Source organism: Patella vulgata, chromosome 8 (assembly GCF_932274485.2).
Source record: "Patella vulgata chromosome 8, xgPatVulg1.2, whole genome shotgun sequence".
Taxonomy (NCBI): Eukaryota; Metazoa; Mollusca; class Gastropoda; family Patellidae; genus Patella; species Patella vulgata.
The window spans coordinates 48936496-48959148 of record NC_065886.2 but is presented as its reverse complement, the minus strand read 5'-3'; the positions used below and the strand labels follow the sequence as shown (position 1 = coordinate 48959148).

General features: G+C 36.4%; 1 protein-coding gene across 3 annotated transcripts; it reads right to left on the bottom strand.

Moving 5' to 3' along the window:
- Positions 1 to 1543: 1543 nt before the first annotated feature.
- Positions 1544 to 19867, bottom strand: LOC126829636 (monocarboxylate transporter 12-B). 3 transcript variants are annotated; one of them, XM_050559622.2, is made up of 7 exons: positions 19689 to 19863; positions 8408 to 8734; positions 6943 to 7086; positions 5962 to 6741; positions 4658 to 4927; positions 3595 to 3720; positions 1544 to 2806 (listed from the first exon to the last, which is right to left on the bottom strand). In XM_050559622.2, the coding sequence occupies exons 2-7, from the start codon at positions 8643 to 8645 to the stop codon at positions 2643 to 2645; spliced, it is 1722 nt and encodes a 573-aa protein (XP_050415579.1). In that variant the 5' UTR covers positions 8646 to 8734; positions 19689 to 19863; the 3' UTR covers positions 1544 to 2642. The 3 variants fall into 3 exon arrangements, with proteins under 3 accessions (XP_050415579.1, XP_050415582.1, XP_050415581.1); XM_050559625.2 differs by having other exon boundaries at positions 6577 to 6741; positions 19689 to 19860; XM_050559624.2 differs by lacking the exons at positions 1544 to 2806; positions 3595 to 3720 and adding an exon at positions 5281 to 5330 and having other exon boundaries at positions 4790 to 4927; positions 19689 to 19867.
- Between the last annotated feature and the right edge of the window lie 2786 nt (positions 19868 to 22653).

The window sequence follows — 22653 nt, the reverse complement described above, 5'->3', positions numbered from 1 at the left end:
ACCAGAAGGCGCCGTGCAGAGTATAATTGATAAACCTAATTGTCCATGGTTTAATGGTGAGGAAACAAAGATGCAAGGCAGAAAAATTGTGAAAGAAAATATTTAATGAAGAAAGCCAATTTCGAACCGCAATCTCCTAAAACAAAACTACAAACCCGTGGGTAATCTATGCTATGTCTCGAAGTTCCTAAAGGAGTGTGTTCTTCTTCAACTATACATCATCATAATATGTCGATCAACAGTCTAGAAAATATTTGAATCTTTGCATGATTTGATAATTTTTAGTTCGGAACTTTCTTTATTCGATCCCTCTTCGATTGCAATGCACTTTCACAAGACCGCCTCTTCTCTTTAGATTTGAATATATTTCTCAGATTGTGCTTTTTTGTTTAGTTATTAATACTGACCTAATGTTTCATTTACACAATTTCCTTTGAGTCTGGCTGTGTAATTGTCTTTGGTATAGATCTGTTTTTCGAATTTCCTTGTTTCGTTATCCACATTCCGCTACTATTTTCGTCTTGTAATTGTATATCAGTGAAAGATTGGGAGTAATTTATGGCGGGTGTTAACTATATCCTGCATTATAATCGTCTGCATTCGATGACGTATTTTCAATCTTTCGTGTATTTGTAAAATGGGCGGGTGTGTGTGGGGGGGGGGGGGGTAGATGGCCGAATGGTTAGCGCGCTGTATTATAAGGTCTGTCATTGAGTCAATGGGATGGTTTCGATTCCCCGGTTGTACGTGACAAGGAGTAGGGTCGCCTGTTGAACCTCGCGGATTTTCTCCGGGTCCACTGATAAAAGACCACTACGCGCAAGCAAATTATTGAAATAAAATTGAACCATATGTTAGTCCCGAAATGACCCCTCTCTCTTCTCTTATTTTTCTTTATTTCAAAACACGGTAAACCGCCCCTTTAAATTAACACGCGCTATCACTATATATTGCGATTCTCCGTGGCATAAGGGGAGTAACTCTAGTTAATTAAACGGATGCAGACCACCATTAATTTCCCCATTGACGTCAATGTTAATTCTAGCCTCTTTGCCCACCTCCAACTTTTTCCCAAATTTTTGTTGGGCTGAATGCTTTTCACTACAGACAGAGGAACAAATGGTCATATCTTTGCACTAAAATTTGTATGAGGTTGACAACCAAAATTTTGAGATACACAAACTTGAAGAAGCATACTACTGTAGTTGCCGTACATATCACCGTAGCCAACCTGATAACCCCGTTATCCTTCCGCCTCAAAATCATGAATATTTACCATGTGAATTCTGATAATCTGTGTATTTTGTAAAACGGTATCTGGTTGTGTTGGACAAGTGTCGACAAGTATGAAAACTGAACGTCTGACTGTGTATACATAGCTAATTGAAACGTGTTAGGGGACATAACCGGTGGCGTAAGAAGGATGATTGAGCCCAGGGGTTGACAGGTTGATCTGCTTGTTTGGACTCCCAGTGTTTTCAATTTCATTATGCTTTTTGTGACTTAGTGGGACGATAGTCAGTAAATAAATCATTTAACATAATAACAGAAATATCTTTTTTTATTAATTATGTAACTTTTTATATATGCATTGAACATCAACAATCATGGATAATTATTATGCGCTAAAACCGTAAGTACAGTCAACGGACCATTGCCCAAGCTGACTGATTGAATCACTTGGAACAGTTTGACCAAATTTGGTATATATCTGGAACAGAAAGTCAACGGGTTTTATCCTCCACGGTCCCAATGCTTCCCACCAAATTAGAAAATCATAAAAGGTTTGATCTCCGGCTGAAAATCAGTGGGGTTCTCCTTTCGTGACCCAAATGCTTTACACCAAATTTGAAAAATTCCGTTAAGAACTGAAGCCTCTTTTGCGTTCGCAGAGTTTTCCGATAAGGGGGCGTAATCGATAGGGTTCATCCCTTCATGATCTACGATAATATACGACCATATCAACATTCAAAGGAATGTTTTATGTTAACATAAAATCACAAACTGTCGCCATTTAAATATAATTATGCTCCTTGTAAAGTATTTAGAAACAAATTTGTACAAATATGAAAGTCATTTATGAACAATTATGAACATATATACACGATAAAATAATGAATAACTGATTTAATATGTGTTCAAATAAGCATGCCATTACACCCAAATCATGGTCAGTTGATTGTAAATAAAATATTTACTATGGAAAGTGAATAAAGTACATTGTAGAAAACTACAACATTGAGTTCACATTATTGTTCAAGAAAGATCACTTCTGGTTATGACATGGCTTTATTTCCTACAATTCTACTGTTACTAGTTATGACGGCGCATTATGTATATAAGCTTACTATGAACGTTTGGTGGCGTCAATAAAGTTCAGCCAAACCTGGTGTTGACTCAGCTTATCTGTTAACACGTACATTGTAAGCTCAAGCTACATTAATCACATGTTACACGTTGGTTAATCTGCATAGATCGTGAGTTATTCTATATGTCACAGAGAACCAACGAACATCTATTAATTCTTCACCAAATATAAAGTATGTAGCATTATCAAACGCAATAATGTATCACATGACCAAACGCAATAATTTATCACATGACCAAACGCAATAACAAACTTTCTACGATGAATGAACGTTTCAAATCCAATTCTCCTTCTCCTTATCTAATACGTTCTGGTGTTTTGTGTTTTTTTGTCTCTGAACAACAATAACAACTAAACACACTGTGGCACAGATGAAATATATATTAGCTACTAGAAAGAATGGCGACATGTAAGTACCAGTTACATCCATTAATTTACCTACAAAAAACAACAACATTTATACCTTACAACATGTGTAAACAAACCAACAGTGAGGTTGATAACGCATATTATTTTATTACACGTTTATCTTATTGTAAAGTACGAGCAAGCTAATGCTCATTCAATTTGAATCAAAGTTATCAACCAATCAAAAATGCAAATCATCGAAGTCAGTGAAGACATTCATCTAATGAACATCTATACCACCTTTGAGCAGTCTACAGTAGAGGTATTGTGTTCCAAAGTCTTGACCAATCAAATTGCTCATCGTTAATTAGCTTAAACAGAAAAAGATCATGATTGAAGTGTGTCAAGGTATTGACGTAATGAAACTGCACATCACTTTAAACCAAATTGTTTATCTCTGCTTCTACTTAAAAAAAAAATTCCACAAATAAACACCAATACCTGGCTCAATTAGAAGCAGGTTATTTTGTGACCAGCAAAAACTGGATGAGGGGGTGGGGGTGGGGGGTGGATGTTATAACATTACTAAGATCAGTTTTAAACCATTATAACCTACATTTGTAATGTGTGTGAATAGACTATACTTAATCAGTCTGGAAATAAGGCACCTGTCACAGACAATGTCAGGCACAGATTCAGGCTTTGTCAGGCACAAAACTTCTGGTGCCTGTCATTTTGTTCGGCACTGATTTGTCTTTTTCATTGATATTATTAATACATGTCCTGCACAAAGTTGAAAATGTCAGGTACATCTAAAACCGTTATTTCCAGGCCTGCCAGTCAGTTTAAATGAAATATAAAAATAAATCAATACATACCGGCTAAAGGCGGGCTTATAATAAATGCAACTCCCTGAAACAAAGCTATAATACCAAACGATTGCGTCAGACGTTCTATTTTCATTAGATCTGCTATAACTATAGATCTCATTGAAACCGCTACAGCTGTAAGAGAAATGATGGAAAATACATACATGTTTTAGCATTGCTTTTATATACTGTGGTTGAGGCTGTGGTGAGGAATCAAACTTTTTTCTGAATTCTAAAATCACACTGGGGATTAACTTACAGCGGAAAGTTCAACCTTGAAGTAGCTAAGTATCAACTTTGGTATCTACTTTATTAAATTTTGAATATAATCTACCATTTCAGAATACAACCCCATGGAGATTTGTATGCAAAGCTTTTCGGTTTTGTGCTATGACATAAAGTATTTATAATTTTAAATGTATTTTCTGCGTCTAGATCGTGCATCTAGAACGTGTTGCCATTTTTCAATGAAGTTTGGCCTGTTGAACTTTGCTTTTATCTGACTATCATAAATACCTTTTGAATTTATGTTATGAGGCTGGGTATTATGTCTTTAGCAAAACATGGAAACATCCCCCCACACAACAGCTTTGTCTGTATAAATCGATAGCTTTATACAACAGCTAATCCGAAAGACAATAATTGGATGTTAACAAAATTTGATAAGGTATACAAGGCTTTCAAGAAATCGTGTTCACACAAGCTTGTAAAGAATCCGTTAAAGACTCTATCCTCTATCGCGTTCTCAAGATTTTGGCAAAAGTGGGAATAACTCTGGAACGGATGGTCAGGGAATGTTGAAATTCGATAGGATTCTTCCAGTCATGACCCCAAATGCTTCACGACAAATTTGAAATAAAATAATCCGTTAAAAACTATTGCCTCTATCCGGTTCAAAGAGCTATTTGAAAAGGGAACATAACTCTTGAACGCTGAATATCGATAGGGTATGTTCTCTCATGAACCCCACTACTTTATTAACTTGAGCCTCTAATGCTTCAAATTAAATTTGTATAAAAAAAAACAAGAAAAAAATACGGAAGGTCGCGGAATGCTGAATGTTTATACTTACCCATACATAGACCGAATCCAGCTGTAGTGACGATTAATGTTGGAAAGGTTACACAAAATGGAAAAACAAAATTAACCACTGCACCAATACAGAACGCCACAAAATATAAAACTATGCTTTTTACGTTTAGAACGTCATTGGTAAAGCCTGCTACAACACGCCCGATGGTGTTTGAAATACCCACGATAGAAATGAGAAGAGCTGCATTAGAACGGCTTATTCCATGAGTGACAGCCAACCCTGGTAAATATGTTATTGGAATTGATTGAACTGAAATATTGTAAAAAGAAATAACGATTATAAGACTAGGAAACATTGTTGGAAAGAAAAGGGAAGAAAATCTGTGAAAAAAAAGAGAAATTAAACATTAGTGGGTTTTGTATCGAAGTTTTGTGCAGTGAATTGCCAGTTTTAAGTAAAGGAAAGCAAAACTGAAAAGAAACAAAGAACTGTCATAACTAATAATTGTTTTTATATTTAATCAACATTGCTGTCTGGATGTATTGTATTTATATTTTTTAAAGAAAGGCCTTTAATCACCGACAAAACGACGATACGTTACATCATAATATATAAATATACGATCAAAATAACAGTACTTAATGCCTTTAACCAATACATACACTACAAATCCACACATTGGTTCGGGTTCATTTCAGAGTCTTCAAAGGCCCTGAAAAAATGTTAAAAAGACCCGTAGAAAGTACAGGCAAGGGGTTGTTAGATTTTACAACCTGATACTATAGTGTGCATTTCACTATACGTTTTACGTCGATATTCAAAAATCTTGATTTCATTGTGTAAATCCCTCTACTAGATTTTGTTTGTTCATGGGTTTCTCGCAAGTTATTTATCATTAAATATTATTAATGTTCCCCTCCATTTTTGCCCAAATTTCTGAGAAAACCAATCTCCTGCGTTTAGCTGATGGTGTTTGTATGTCATACGTTACGCGTATACCACCTTTAAGATTTAATCGAACGGTCAGTAGAGAAGTGTAATAAAAGAAAAGTACATTAATATTATTCAAATACAAATTTATTTTAAACTGGAAATAAAAAGGTGAAGACAAAATGTTAGTGATATTCTACTTCAGTTAGAAGAATTACAATAAACCATCGTGTTTTAAAAGTAAATAATCCTATTAAAGTGATATAACCAGAAGTTCAAATCTTATTTCTCTGGTGTTCATAATATTCATGTACGTATTATACAAAAAAAGAATATAGTAATTCAAGTTAAGATTTTTTATAGTTATCTTTTCTAAACAAATTCTTGTAATTTTATTGTATCGGTTATCTTACCTGTCCAAAATGTGCAAACCATTAAAACGGCCCAAAATATTCTGTCTTTAAATAATGACAGATCGTAGAGCGATTTCAACCTGGATTTACTCTGTGAAATATGAGATTCACTACATTCACAGACAGATTGGTCTTGCGTCATTTTTGCTAGGAAAGAACTTAGGCTACCACCACAAGTATCGTAATCGGGTAAATGGTTGACGCTGCCGCTATAAAAAATGTCTTTCCTTAACATCGGATGTAGTAGACCAAAAGCTATCCGGTCTGTTTTTGTATCGGGGTTTAATTTACAAACAGCAACAGCGCTGACGTGAAGTCTTGGGTCAACTTGTTTTACACTCAGAAAGGACAAATCTTCCGCACTTTTAAATTTTAGACCACGAGGACGGTATTTGTCTTTATGCAACTTAATAGAAACATGGTTTGTTTCAGTATCCGAATCAGACTCGTGATCCAGATCATCTGGTTCTTCACTGGAACCTCCATATCCACTAGAACCAGAGCATGACATATCTTCAAACTGTTCTTCTTTGAAAGTGTGTGGTCTGATTGGTCGAAATAAAGCACCACATACTACACAGTTTAACATGAGTCCTGACAAAATGATAACTGTACCTTTCCAGTCGTAGACACCTAACAGATAATCAGTTAAATATCCATATACAAATACACCTACACCAGCACCGCTTGTAGCAATACCTGTAGCAATGGCTCTTTTCTTGGTAAAGTATAAACCAACTACTATGATAGATGTCAAATATACTAAACATATTCCTGCACCTAGAATAAGAAAGTTGTTTTATTAATGGTGGACACTGGCCTTAGTTTTGGTTATTTCAAAATTTAAAATAAATATACAATTTTTTAATCATTATTAATTTGATTAGGTATGTTTTCTGATGCAAGTTAAATTAGTTTATTATTTTCGTTTCGTTTTCGTAGAAGTTGTTTATTGTGTTATAATAAGTGATGAGTACATACCAGATAATACACCAAAGGTTAATATCATCAACTCAATATTAGGTGAAAAAATACTGACACCCATCCATACTGAGGCAATCAATCCACCAACAATAGTAACTTGTCTACATGTATATTTTTTCAGCAGCATACTAACAACTGGTCCTGTAATAATAATAATAATAATAAAATAATAATGTACGTAATAATATGCTCCAACAATTTGTTGGTTTAATTATTTCTTAAATCATTTATAATTCGATTTTATTTGTAAAGTAAACTATATTATAAATGAAATCGATTTAACTACTTTCATCAAAAACCTAATATCAGCACATCAAAATCCAGCACCTCTATCCCCTACGCCTTGCTACATAGCTTTAAAGTGTCGTTTCCAACACCTCTATCCCCCACACGCCTTGCTACATATATAGCTTTAAAGTGACCTTTCCGGCAACCCTATCTCTCACACGTTTGCTCTGGCGCTGGAAATGAAATGAAATGAAATGGGGTTCAACATCCTACTGTTCTGCTCCGAACTGGGTTATGAAGACGGTCATACCCCAAACAATGTGCTCTGAGGGAAATTATGCCCGGACAGCGGCACTACGGCCTACTCTTATATCAAATTCCAACTGTCAAGGGATCTTTTACGTGCACGCCAATGTGTACACGGGACCTCGGTTTTATGTCCCATCCGAACCACGCCGGAAAATCTGGATGAACTTTCTCGGCCAATGCAGGGATCGAGCACCCGACCTCTAGGCTAGCGAGCCACGTGATCCCCCCTGGCGCTGGATCTTAAAGACTAGGTGTGATTTCAACGTTATAGGAATCCTCGTGAACGTTGGATCTCTAATAAGGATATCAGTCCAAACATGGTTATTTCCTTTCAGTATTTACAACGATATGGCGAATTGAAAATTACATCGATCTATGCAGTTGCCTATGTAACGAGCCCACCTCCATCTTTAGTTGCCGTGAACCAAATTGGCGGGCCTGTGTAATCCGATTGAATTCAAGGCAGATAATCTTAATGAAATGTTAAATAATCAATCTGAGTACATATTAAGATATAAGCTTGGATTAAGCTATGGAAAATAAGATATTTTCCGAAAAATGCACACCAAGCATCTCTACTTTAATAATGTCTTTTAAAAATTAAATTTTGACACAAGATATATTTTTCTAAAAATATGTATGGAAAAGATACTGGCTGTTTATTATAATGAATTAATCAATATGTTTGCCTTAATGTATAACGTTAGATATCTATTACATATACTTGAACCTAAAACTTCAATGTTTAATATTCGCTGAATTTCGGTAAATTGTTTTGCTTTTTAATACACATATTAAGAACAGGTTTTGTCTTTACCATGTTCTACTCTAGATTATATACCCTTTTTAAAAACCTTACCCGAATGAAAGGTTGAGTGCATATGATTACTGATTTGGACAAAGGTACAACAAAATCATAACATACCCATCATCATGCTGAGTCCCAATTGACTGGATCCAACAATTGCAGTCTTGAATTTAGAATCTTTGAAGTAATCCAGAAGTTCCAGGAATAAAATTCCAAATGAAAACATTGTGCCATCTGCTATAAAGTTTATCATAAAGGCTCCAAAGCAAACCACCCAGCCCCAACCACCATCAGGAGCAAGGTCGACGGCATGATTCACCTGATTATTTTTTTTATTTTTGGTTGAACTATGCATTGCTTGTATTAAATTTAACTAATATGTTGACTACGTGTTATTGGCATATACAAATTACTAACACTACAGCTTGTTTACATCTTTGATACCTGAAACAATGAAATATGAAAATAAAATATACTGACATAATAGGCCATGTATAATATAATTACAATAAATAATTTGGCTTACAGATCACCAATTGTTTCTACATGGAAACTAAAAACACCGGCAAAAGCATTTATTTTGTCAATAGCGCCCAAAGTACTGCAAAAAGTGGTCGATAAGGAAAATTCTTCAAAATTTGAATGATTTCATAATGTTTACAAAGATGTGGATAATTGAAATTTTGAAAAAATTGTCCTCCGAATCACCAACAAGGGCGTTTGTTTGGGTTTTTGTCAATTTCACTTATCCATAATTTTGTCTATTTTTATTTTTGTGAAATCATCTAAATTTTGGATAACTTTTCTTGTCGGTCACATTTTGCAATACTTGGGGGATATTAACAAAATAACGCTCTTATCCGTGATTTGAAGAACCCACTAATGTACTAGTCATTTGCATAAATGTGACCTTTTATGTAATATGCTGGAATGAAACATTTCTTTACATTGATATAAGAGCATTTTAAAAACAGGTATTATCTGTATAGGTACACATATAACTACAATGTGAAAACGGATTTAGACAATCATGATTTTATGTTAAACAATCATAAATGCACAATTAAAAATAGATAAATAAAATTTAAAAATATCCCACCTCATCTTAAAACCCAGTATAGTATTCCCCGTTACACAGTAAAACAAATTCTATCTGTCCAAACTTATACACGCGACTCCAAACGAAACACCCGCACTACTAATACGAACAACAGTCAGGACTATTCTAACCCGTTCATCAGCTGAGAACCATATTATATTACACAGTGTGACCTATATGGCCACATGGGAAATATTAACACGTTTACCTAGCGTGGAACTTTTGCATTTTTTTTACGTATTACATTTGTACTATATCTTAAAAAGTATCGAATTATCATAGAAATCCAGGTACTTTTCCCTTCTTGTCGATGAACGGTAAATTTCCCCATAATGTAACTGTATTAACAGCACACTGATCCGCAGTGAATATTCGCTAGGCCGCTCCAATAGTAATTCTCTGTGAAACAGATTGTATTAACAGCTGTTGGAGATTTTTTCCATTCTAGAGACTCGATGTGAATCAGTAATTGTCTCGTATCTATACATAATATAACAATCGAATTCCCCTTATCCTTGAATATATTTAATAGGTTGCTATTTCATAAAGCGTAGCAAGGTTCTTCGCTACGCCATTAGATCAAGGCTGTAGATAAACACTAGTCATTCATGTATGAAATAATGTTTCTATGCGTGTGTAAGGCGAAGAACCTATAGTTCATTTTTTTGATGGCGACGTGTGTATTAAACATAGCCGTAGGAGGTGGTGGTGGGGAATGGGGGTCAATCTCAGTTGGGGATGGGCGGGTGGGGGGGGGATGAGGATATTTGCCCGAAAATTTTCTTTGTCACCCGAATTTTCAGAATGAATCAATCATTAACTAAAACGAGTTTTCCACAAAGCTCCACTTAGGTAATACAGTATTTAAAACGTAAACCGCGAGCGATTTCATTTTACAATTATACAATTACATTTCTATGATATTATATGGTCTCATTCTCTGATGGTTGTACCCGAATAAAAATGGACGGTTCGCCGAATCCAGGGAATATATGATAGTAAATAAAAAATAATGTTGTCTGACCCGTTGTTTAGCCTTCGGAATTATTATGATTACTGTTAAAGCACTATTTAAATATTAGGGAAGATTATGATTACTGTACGCGATATTTCGCAAACTAGGAAGTCACAGGTTCGATTCCGGTGTTGGGCGAGAAAGTTCGTCGGGATATTCCAAGGTGGTTTCCTCCGGTCAGTATGGTGCAGTACTGAGGGCCTTGCAAGGGACAGCGTGTAGTCGTTCGGATAGGATTAAAAACCGACATTTCATGTACATGTTGGCCCTCACGTTTTGCAATAATTTGGAAGCTGTTAACCCAAAAACGCTCTTGTCGGTCCTTGCCGGTGATTAGTAGGTCCTGCTAATTTAGATAGAGACTGATCCGAGATGTTTAGCGAGTTTTGGGTGGACGTTGCCCTGTCTGTACTGTGAGAGACTGATCCGAGATGTTTAGCGAGTTTTGGGTGGACGTTGCCCTGTCTGTGCTGTGAGAGACTGATCCGAGATGTTGAGCGAGTTTTGGATGGACGTTGCCCTGTCTGTACTGTGAGTAATTGATCTCTGAAATGGCGTGTCTTTAGCTGTCAAAGGTAATTGTGACAATCGCACTTGGCCATGAACAAAGTTCAAGTGTCAAAGTTATTTAATCTGATTTAGAAGTTATCTTATTTATGATTAACTAAATATGTGTAGACTTATAACAAACACTGTCTCGTGTTCAACTAACATCTTTAGTATAAGTACTGGCAGCCGCCAAGATATTAATATATAACAGATTTGATTACCTTGTACTTACAATTAATCTGAGAGATCGACTTTGGTCTACATTCAGCCAATATCCAGAGTTAGGTAATATATAGGTAAAGGTGGTTGATAGTATGTATTATATTATATTCTATAGTAAACTTATGTTGATAAGATAATCAGTGGTCAACGTTATTTTATGTACAGCTAACCTACATTATTTTATTACTGGCATAGTATCTCGGTCACCCAGAACCCCCTAGTCTCCAGAAAACCATTAGAATTTGTTTGGTTTTTATAAAGTTCTTCCCCATGCTAACGTTTTGTATACAAAACTTTTAATACTGTATCATGGATTTAGCTGTTCCAAGTCATAAAAAATCATTGAAAATCAATATACTTGTTCGTCTCAAGATCTTAAACTCTGTGTATCAATCTGAAGTCAATCGGATATTAACTTTGGCCTCTAGAGCGTCCACAAGATTTTTCAAATTGATCAAGGGCCATAACTTTGGCAGTAATTATCAGAAATCTTTGAATATCAATAGGGTTCTTCGCCTCGTGACCTCAAACACTGTATATAAATTTAAAGTCAATCAGATATTAACTTTAGCCTTTAGAGCATCCACAAGGTTTTTTGAAGTGATCAAGGGCCATAACTCTGGCAGTAATTATCGAAAATCACTGAAAATGAATAGACTTCTTCGTCTCATGACCTTAAACACTGTGTATAAATTTAAAGTCAATCGGATATTAACTTTGGCCTCTAGAGCGTCCACAAGATTTTTTGAAGTGATCAAGGGCCATAACTCTGGCAGTAATTATCGGAAATCGCTGAAAATCAATAGACTTCTTCGTCTCATGACCTTAAACACTGTGTATAAATTTAAAGTCAATCGGCTATTAACTTTGGCCTCTAGAGCGGACGGACGGACCGACGGACGGACGGGCGACGACAATATACGACCACATTTCAATGTGGGCGTATAAAAACTAAAGCGAAACCTGTTCTAATTAATAATAGGAACATTTAAAATTTATCTTTAGGTGGTCTTAGCACCGAACTTTTACTTTGGAACGTCGAAAATGATCTTGCATAACAGAACCAAAACGCTTCGGAGCCCGTTTCAAAAATACGTAAAATCTGTTAAATAAAAATCTCCCCGAATTAGTTTTACAACGAATGCTATACATAATGATACTAGTTGTCTGGAAAAAAAAACAATTAAATAGTTCCATGGCTAGACTCCAGCCTGCAGGCCGCGTCACAAAGCCTGCCAAAATTTTCCAATACGACATATAAATCCTGTGAACTACTATGTACAATGCATTCGTCGGTTTTATCTGCGTCCATGTTACAGTAAAATTCATAAAAACTCATAAAATATTTGCAAACTTTTAATCTCGTCGTCAGATACGTGTTTTCCCTTCACAGATTAACGTCGGTTTTCGTAGACTGGGATTCTCGGAAATCCACGGGGCCTGTAGGCTGGAGTCCAACTCTGAAACTATTCAATTGTTTTTCAGATAACTAGTATCATTATGTATAACAATCGTTGTGAAAATAAATAGAAGAGATTTCGATTTGACTGTTTTTACGTATTTTTGAAACATGTTTCAAAGTGTGTTGGTTCTGTTATGCAAGATCATTTTCGACGTTCCAAAGTAAAAGTTCGGTGCTAAGACCACCTAAAGATGAATTTTAAATGTTCCTATTATTAATTAGAACAGGTTTCGCTTTAGTTTTTATATTTTACGTTGACATTTTATTGCTTTAAATCTTCCTAGTGCAAAAACGGTAAATTTCACCTTTTGACCTCCATGGTCACTAAGACTAAAGATGAATTTAGCAAGTTTACATTTTTATTGAAAGTGTGATTACTTTCGATCATTTTCAGCTTTTTTTCATAATACAAGAATGAATGCGCATTCACTTTCAGTGCAAATGGACTCATCTGACCAATGACCCCGAATATCTCGAAAACGCCCCAACGGCGGACTGATTACCACTCGGCATCGTATTCTACGCAAAATTTTACTCTAGAAAAGTTGGGTCTGGTTTTGTGCCCATTTGATGGACACCCCCCGCCCCCCGCGCTGAGCCTCCGGTCTATAGCGTTTATCGCAGATATGGCGGGCGTTGTCTACTCCACTCAATATCTTAGTCATCCGATGATCTTAATAGTTGATTATTGGCTTTTCATTTAAAGTACTAATTTATATAAAACTTAAAGCCAGACAAACAAATTTAGCTCTCACAAAATGCCAGTAAAATCGTGTAATGTTTCGCTGTATATTCTGATGATTAGGCCATCAACTATAAATAACGGAGCAATTTTCGAAAGTTTTTTGATATTACTCTGTGAACTAAACGGTCGACGACATAAGCGCTATATTTGTATTGTGTGCCTATAGCTACCGTTCAGATTGTGTATCTAACCTTTATTGTTTCGAAATTGGGTCATTTTTTTTAGCATCGCCCCATATACTCTATCCAATCTCGGAGCCACGGTGGCTCAGTGGGTGAGACGTTAGCTTGCTAACCAGTAGGTCCGGTGTTCGATTCCTGCGTTGGCCGAGAAAGTTCATCGGGATTTTCCGGCGTGGTTTCCCCTTGTCAGTGGTGCAGGACGGAGAGCCTGACAAGGACAGCCGCCTAGTCGTTCGGGTGAGACAAGAAACCGAGGTCCCGTGTAGACATTGGCACGTACGTATAAAATCCCTTGGCAGTTGGAATTCGATATAAGAGTAGACCATAGCGCCAAGGCCTGGGCCCAGTCAGAGCAGAACAGTAGGACGTTAAACCCCATTTCATTTCATTCTCCTTTCTATGTAACTTGAATACGTCTTTAGAAGAGAAGTGGCTTGTAACGGCAATTAATTTGTTTTGATTTACATGCTATATTTTGCGTCGTATTATGTTATTATTCCCCAGCAGAAATAGTTAATGCATGGTTAGCATTAGGACAGAATAAGTAAGTTTTGGGAATAATGAGAACTAGAAGATAGGCAACGAAAAATACTTGAAAGTGAAACAAGGGTCATAACTCTAGAAGTAATTAATGTTTGAAATTCAACAGGATTCTATTGGATAATGGATCTAAATTTCATACAGATTGTTCCATAACCATGGCAGATAGAGCGTTTACAAGAATTTACAAAGAGAACCAAGGGCCATAACTCTAAAAGTAATTGGTGTAATTCGATAGGCTTCTTCGTTTCATATACACTTTTAAAAAGATGGGATGCTAATAAATGTAGTCAGCAGGTTGCACAAGAAATTGTGCGCGACAGGCGGACCAACAGATGGACGTAGTGACGGAGAGGCTACGACAATATACGACCATATAAAATGAGATAATGGTATATTCTCGCCAATATATATGCCCAGATTTCAGTGTGGCGTATTATGTCGTCACCTGTGTCCTTCGGGTCGTCAATAATTGACTCGTAAACACGATTAAACGATTTGGCGTCATGCATTGAGAACACTAGAGGACAAACCGTATCGATATTCAGCGTTCCGTGACCCCCTTCCGTTTTAGAATTATAACCTATACCCCCCCCCCCCCCCAACCCGCGCCTTTTAATACGCTCACACAGCAGCTATCGTTGGAATGCAGCTTCTCCAAAAAGTTGGATGTTGACCAAATCTGATACGGATCTAGGATTTCCATGGCACAGGCTAGCTAGGCCATGGCCCAGGGCAACACGTAATCATTCTGTTTCCTTAAACTCTCGCTTCGTTCAATGCACCCTCTCATTAATCTGCTGGTACAGTTGGGCCCTGGTATAAGAAACGGGTCGAGAGAAAGATTGAAACTGCTTATTAGTTATTTTATGGGTTTTCGTGGTAAATAAAGTGAAACTTAGTGAAACTTTTATATATAGTATGGAAGGTTAAATAGACCTATACTTTGCCGTGTTTCTTTTATTAAAGATACTTTAGTTAAGAGTTTAATAAAGAGTTGGTCATTCTTGCTATAATAAAGAAAAAAGAAAGACAAAAAAAGAAAATATTGAAAATTTCAGGTAAGTTACTTAATTTTGAGCCAAATTATCACTGTTTATTGTTTTGACAAGATGTGTGCATAGTGGTTACTAGCGCACTGGTATATTCGCGACATAGCCTCGCTTTCCCATTTTTAAATTAAATTTTTAAATGGCGAACCGTTCTAATCTAGTTAAAATCGCGAGTATCCGATGCCATCGGGAGTTGATTATGGTCTAATTTTGCTAATAAATGTGTAATTAATAGTTTAAATAACATTTCAGGCCTACAGAAAGACCTGCAATAGGCAGATTTACCTCTTGCATAATGTATGTTTAAGTAGAATTTACAGTACAGGAGTGTCATCAAGGCGGATGGGATTGCAGACTCTTTTCCTAATGTGGACATTGCTTTGCGGATTTATTTGACATTATCGGTAGCCAACAAAGAAGGTGAACGACCCTTTTCTGTGCTCAAACGTGTGAAGAACCAGCTTCGTTCAACTGTCGGACAAGAGACGTTAAATGTGACTTATCGCAGTTGCATTTGACTAAGACTTGACCAGGGCATAGACCTTGAAGTCATCATTACAAACTTCGCAAAGCTCAAATCTAGAAAAAGATAGGTTGCCAGAAAACGAAACATACGCCCACGTCAGCTAAATTGTCCCTCTGTCGATAAGGATTGACGCATATTTATTCTTTTGTAGGTAATTGGGGGCATTTACAAGACAATTTCATACAGATCAGATTATAATTTTCATTGTTTGAGGGTTTACAAGGTTCGACAAACTGAAACAAGGGCCTTAACTCTGGAAGTAATTTATTTACAGAAATTGTTGAAGTTTGACAGACTTTTTCCTTTTTTAAATTTTAATAATGCATTTAAATTTTTAAATTTCATACAGATCGGATGATAACTTGTTATTCGAACGTTCACAGGGTTCACAAATCAAACAAGAGCCATCAATCTAGAAGTAATTGACGGAAATTGCTGAAATTAAATAGGCTTCGTCGTGTCACGAATCTAAATGATGCATATAAATTTCATACAGATCGGATGATAATTTTTGATGTTAGAAATAACTCTAGACGTAATAAACGAAAATGGCTGAAATTCAATAGGTTTATTCGTTTCACTAATCTAAATAAAGCATATAAATTTCACAAAGATCGGATGATAACTTTTGGCGTTAGAAAGTTCACATGGTGCAACAAAGTGAAACAAGGGTCATGACTCTAGGCGTAATATACAAAAATTGCTGACATTCAACAGGACTCTTCTTTTTACTAATTTAAATGATGCATATATAAATTACATACAGATCGGCATATAACTTTTGATGTTAGAGCGTTCACGAGGTGCAACAAGTGAAACAAGGGCCATAACTCTCGAAATAATTAACGGAAATTGCTGAAATTCAATAAGCTTCTTCACTAATTTAAATAATGCATATAAATTTCACAAAGATCGGACGATAACTTTTAGCGTTTTAAGCGTTCACAATGTTCAATAAAGTGAAACGAGGGCCATAACATGTAATTAACGGAAATAGCTAAAAATTTAATAAGATTCTTGTTTTCACTAATTTAAATGACGCATATAAATTTCATACAGTAAGCTGTGAACCAATTCACAACACAGGGCTAATTGTTTACATCAAGTGGTTTGTTTGACACCCGGCAAGTGAGAGATATTTCGTCAGCTTGAATGTTTTTGTGCGTGCTGAGTCTGCAAACAGTGTTTGAATTTATTTCAACATTTCAACGGACTTTTGGAACCTATATGCACATAAATATATAAATTTCCAAAGTATGTAAACGTCAGACATCAACGTATAGCTTCTATAGGTCTACAGTAATGCTGTACAGATTTGAGCCCTGTCATTCTCAAGAGGAAATGGAAGAAAAAAAGGAAAAGCCGTTCACGTCGACATTATGTGCCAAAATGCACTATATTATATGTCTCACGTGCCCATAATTTTGGTCTGTTACTGTTAATGTTGAAAAAACACAGTCAGCAAGCACAAAAACATCGAAGCAGGCGAAATAAATGTCACTTGCAAGCTGTCAAACAAACCACGTGATGTAAGTAAACAATTAGCCATGGAGCCTGAATTGTGCCACAGCCTACTGTTCGGTATGATTAAATTAACGCGACGGCTTTGTGTACTAAACGTTAAAAAAGCATAAATTCGTGTTTATAATATCCTAATAAACAGCCCATTTTATCAGTTTTTTGGCCAAAGGACGATACATGAACAAAATACAGCAGTAAACGTGTGCTTACCACAGAGACCAGTGAACGTTTTGAACCAACTACATCACTTCCGCTTACAAAAAACATATTTGCTTGTTTAATAGAAGGGATTATATACGAATATATATTTAAGATTTATGGAAACCTTGTTGAAAATCGTTGGTCTTTCCCTTTAATTCTCGTCTCTTAGACCGGCTCCAACTTTTTCACAAATTTTCGTTGGGTATATCGCTTTCTACCAGATGGAGCAACCTGTGGCAACCTTTTGCCATAGAAAACATAAGATACACAAACTAGAAGTAAAGACTACTAAACATGCAATTTTCCGCCCTACATTTCAACCTAACCAACCTCTCAACGCTCCATGTGAGGCTATAAAAAAATGTCTCATTAATGTAAACACTGTAACACTGTATATCAATTTCAAATCAATGGGAAGATAACCATAGGCGTACGATCCCCGGGGGGGGGGGGCAGAGGGGGCAATCTGAATTTACCTGACTTTTCGGGCAGATGGGTAAGGTGAGAAAAAATAAAGTGTCTGATATCTATTAAAACACTAATTTTACTTTTCTTTTAATTGAATACAACGAATTTGTACTAAATTGACCATGGATTAAAACATTTTGTCTGGACCACTTTTCCACTGGACATTTTTCGGGCATCAATTATTATTTGTGAATTTAGCAGATTCGGTGGTTGGAATTCAAATCGGGATTTCGGTTGCAAAACGATTAGAAACTTTGAAGTTACTGCTATTCCACCCCCAATACCCCGCGACGATTGATTGTTTAGGATTCGGGTCAGCCACCTAAACTGGGCTGTATTTAAAGCCTGCAATAGCAGGAAATGCGTTTGCGGCACTTCAATTTCAAAATTTTCTCAAAATCAGCCACCTAACTTAGGCTATATTAGACAACTTGGAAGTTGCTGTATTTACGGACTAGAATCTGCAGGACAACGCGTTTGGGAGAGAGAGGGGTGGGGGTACACGGCAAGCTCCGCCCCTTCGCCTCTCGCAGACGACGGGCGCCGCCGTCGCGTTTGGGAGAGAGAGGGGTGGGGGTACACGGCAAGCTCCGCCCCTTCGCCTCTCGCAGACGACGGGCGCCGCCGTCGGTAGCCCGATTTTTTGTTTTTCGGTCATTTTAGATTCTGCATCCCTAACATTTATCGAGCTCGTACGCCTATGATGATAACTTTAAAATCAATCGGATATTAACTTTAGCCTCTTGAACGTCCACAGCCAATCGTGGACGGACGGACGGACGGACGGGGGTGACGACAATATGCGACCACATTTCAATGCGGGCGTATAAAAAGGAACAGATGTATAATATTATAGAATGTACAATCGTTGAGAGCTATTAATCATAGGAATAAACAGTTCACTGTCCTCCAGTGTTAATAATTGGCGTACGGATCATAACATCCATTTTGACCAAGTCAATCAGAACTCACTTTACATAAAACTCATTTTCTAGCCATATTGGTTTATAATTTGACCTTGTTGTAAATGTCGATGACCGTATCAATACCAAAACTGATAAGTAGGCTTATTCAGCACACTTCAAAGATATAGTATTGTAACACACGTAAAAATAGCCCATATTATTTCGATTATTTCATACAAGTTATCCGCCAAAATCTGGTTCTTACTGCTCTTACTGGTTTAAAACAAGATCCAGTCAGCACAGGAAAAAGTCACCGCTTTCAATTTAATTTGCGTCTTGTTTAACAAAGACCCATTTACATAGCCATATCCATTCATTTCTATGATGTATCTGTGACCGAGACTAAATAATTCATTATTTATGGGTTTAGTTGTTTTTTATACATGGAGTCATTGTGTATGTATAGATTTATTCATGCTGGACGTGTTTATTAGGGAAAAGACAAAACAACACCAAAATATTATATACAATGTGTAGTTTACTTGTGAGTGGTCCATTAATAATGACCTACGTACAGCTATGATTACTGTACATAAATATAAACACAAACCTACCTGCTACGATTAAAGCTAAAATCGATAATTAATATTTATATATGAAGATAAGCTGTTATTAATGTAGATTATAGATATGGTGGACACTGGTTATTTTCAATCAGAAATAATGATTTTACTGCCGAGTTAGAAAAGACGTGCTATATATGCTTTATACCGTCTTTGGTTGATTCTTCCTATGCATGTATATGGTTTATAAAAGGCAATAGTGCAAGACGATGGCTATACCGTGCTGGAAATGTCAAGTATATTCCAGAAACATTTTGATTTGTAGACCTTACCAAAAGAGACACTTACCTTAATATACATCGAAAAGGTATTCTGCACACAAATAAACGTCAATTGCGTTTATATATAAGATAAATTAAAATGGTGTTTTCTCCAGATTTAAATAGCTAACTCTATTTGGTGTGGATGTATAGCGTGATTCAAAACATCTGACTTGGAGCAGCAGACGACAAAACAATACGTATGGCACGCGCAGATGTGTGTCGTGACGTATAGATCCATGTGGGTTATTCGGGGTAGTAGAGAGTGGATCAATAAAGATACGAGTATGATACAGGACGGTGTTTATTTACGATCATTACGTAAAGGTGCTTCAAACTTGTGAATATTGAATTTACTGTAATATAACCATTTATAAAAGAAAGAAAAGTTGTGTACTCATGATACAAAAATCAAAGCTGTTAGCTACATGACGCGGCGCTATAACGTTTTGAAAAACAGGCAACAAAACATACGTAACTGATGAGTCCCATGCGCAAGGAGCCTAACCAAACCGAGACACTGAAAAACAGGAACACATTCTATCAAGGCTTAATATGCCCATTCCCTCCTTAGCACCTAATCCCCCTGTGAAAGCTGACCACAATCTATGTACAGCATAAACAGCAAGGGCATGATACGTCCACATTTCTGCTTTGTTTCTAATTGTAGTTTATTATGGACACCATGGGGGTGGGGTGGGTATTAAAAAGGCATTTGCAACAGCTTTGGTGTCGATATTCTATTATCTCTATGTGCCCGAGATGACACAGAGCAATAAACATTTGGTGTCGATATTCTATTAACTCTATGTGCCCGAGATGACAGAGAGCAATTAAAACAATAGATGAAAATCCCAATAAATGACTGAAATAAAATATTTAGGAAATAATGAAGCAAGACTGCATAGCTGCAATAGTTGTAGCCGTGATCATTCTTATTTACGGCTACAATTGATACACTATTCGAGGCTTTGGGCAAGTAAAATTATGTTCAATTGCAAAATTTTTAACACATATCATCACAGTATGCATGGAATTAAGTAATTATGTTACAAATAGTGAAGAGCGGAACACTGAAATCTTAATCTTATCTTACCGAACAGTTTTTTTTCTGTATTTTCGAATGACATAAAATCATGCGATACTTATTCCGGCCGCTATTTTAAAATGAAAAAAGATTTCGCATAGCAGTTGGGTTTATATAATATATAATCATATAATTATGCGGTAAGGTTCGCCTTTATTTAAATGGGAATCCGTTTATTATATGTTAAGTTATATATAGTACAGTTTGGAGTCGTCAGTGTTATTAGAAATTAAGGGAGTTATAGGCCAGTAACTTTTTTGTAGTCAAATGACTACAAAACTTGCTCAAATGAAGGCCTTAGGACGTCCCACTACTGTGGCTGGAGCAAGCTTTACGAATCAAAACACAAGAAAATCAAACTGGCCTAAAAGATGTCCAGATAAACAAAATCCACCCGCCAAGAAATATTATCACAATTGAGTTATAGGTTTTCCCAGTTTTTCCAATATTTTGTAAACAATAAGCAATTTTGTTTCATGGACTACTTTAACCGCAGATGTATGGTACACTACTTGGCTATTGAATTCTTCTCATGATGGGGGATACATCAAACAGCTAATTTGACTGAATTGTCACAATTTGACAACATTTTGTTATTTTTGATATGAAACAATTTCATACGCATTCGGTCAGAGATTAGCTAATTCTGGCCAACTTCGAAATTGTTGACATTTGGAGACCGAATCACACCTACCGAATGCTCTGCGGCAAATCGCAATAGTAGACGTCATGACCAATTACATGTCATAACAATTTATAAAAAATACTGAATTAATTTTTACTGATAAGTGTTACATAATATGTCACATAAAATAGCAAATTATAAACTTGACATAAATACTCGAACGCGGAGTAATGCCCGTAAAAGATGATGGTCGTTTAGATTGTTAGTGGATGTTTGAATCTAATCACTGATGAAAACAGAAATTCATTGGTTAGTCTTACAATTATATGTAAATAATTTATTTCACTTGATTTCTATTGCATCAGGATATTGGCGATTTTTCGTTCTTTAGTGAAACGTCAACCGAGGGTCCCTGGATTAGCGTTAGAAGTATTGTCACTCAAAAAGTTCAAATAATTCTCGTAGGTGTAGCCGCGTATGGTAGACATTTTGTAAAATTATCACCATGAATTTACACCCAAGTGATCGCAAGATGAGTTTAAAGGGACACCGGCAGTAATAAAATGAAATGGGGTTTAAAGTCCAACAGTTCTGCTCCGACTGGGTTAACGAAGACGGGCATATGCCATGCAGTGTGCTGTTTGGCCTACTACTATATCGAATTCCACCTCCCAAGGATATTTTATGTGCACGACAATATGTACACGGGACCTCGGTTTTTGGTACCATCCGAACGACTATACGTTGTCCCTTGTCAGACCTATTGTCCGGCACCACTGACAAAGGGGGAACCACGCCGGAAAATCCCGTTAAACTTTCAGGGATCGAACACGGGACCTCCAGGTTAGCTAGCCAACGTCTTTTTATCGAAGGGACATTATTCTGGGGTTTTGAAATATTGTTTCATCTTTTCAGGTGCTGTGACAAAATTGTGTCGCTTTACTTGGCCATAAAATGAAGATAATGAAATACGAAATGGTAGCAATGACTGTAATATGGCAACCGTGGGGGTCAAAAAAAACCAAAATCAATAAATCAATAGGCCCCATCCTCCATTTGAAATGAATATTCAAGTCCGTGTGAACAAAATCTGTTATTCGCATTTATTATTTCTTGCCTTCTTGTCTTTACGCTGTTATCTTATCGTGAAGCGATTTCACCTGATCAAAACAATGGTACCCCCACCCCCGCCTTGTGTAATCTCATAAATTATCTGCGCTGAAACATCAAGGTTTCGGTTTACTTTATTCTAGGTGCAACTTATCGAATGTCTGACCGATT

Bases quoted from the DNA above. Each gene is read 5' to 3' on its own strand.
- LOC126829636 (XM_050559622.2), bottom strand. From the start codon at position 8,645: ATGCATAGTTCAACCAAAAATAAAAAAAATAATCAGGTGAATCATGCC. The intron at 7,087-8,407 runs GTATGTTATGAT...TTATTATTACAG, and splicing joins GGGACTCAGCATGATGATGG to GACCAGTTGTTAGTATGCTG. The intron at 6,742-6,942 runs GTATGTACTCAT...TTCTTATTCTAG, and splicing joins AACCTTTGGTGTATTATCTG to GTGCAGGAATATGTTTAGTA.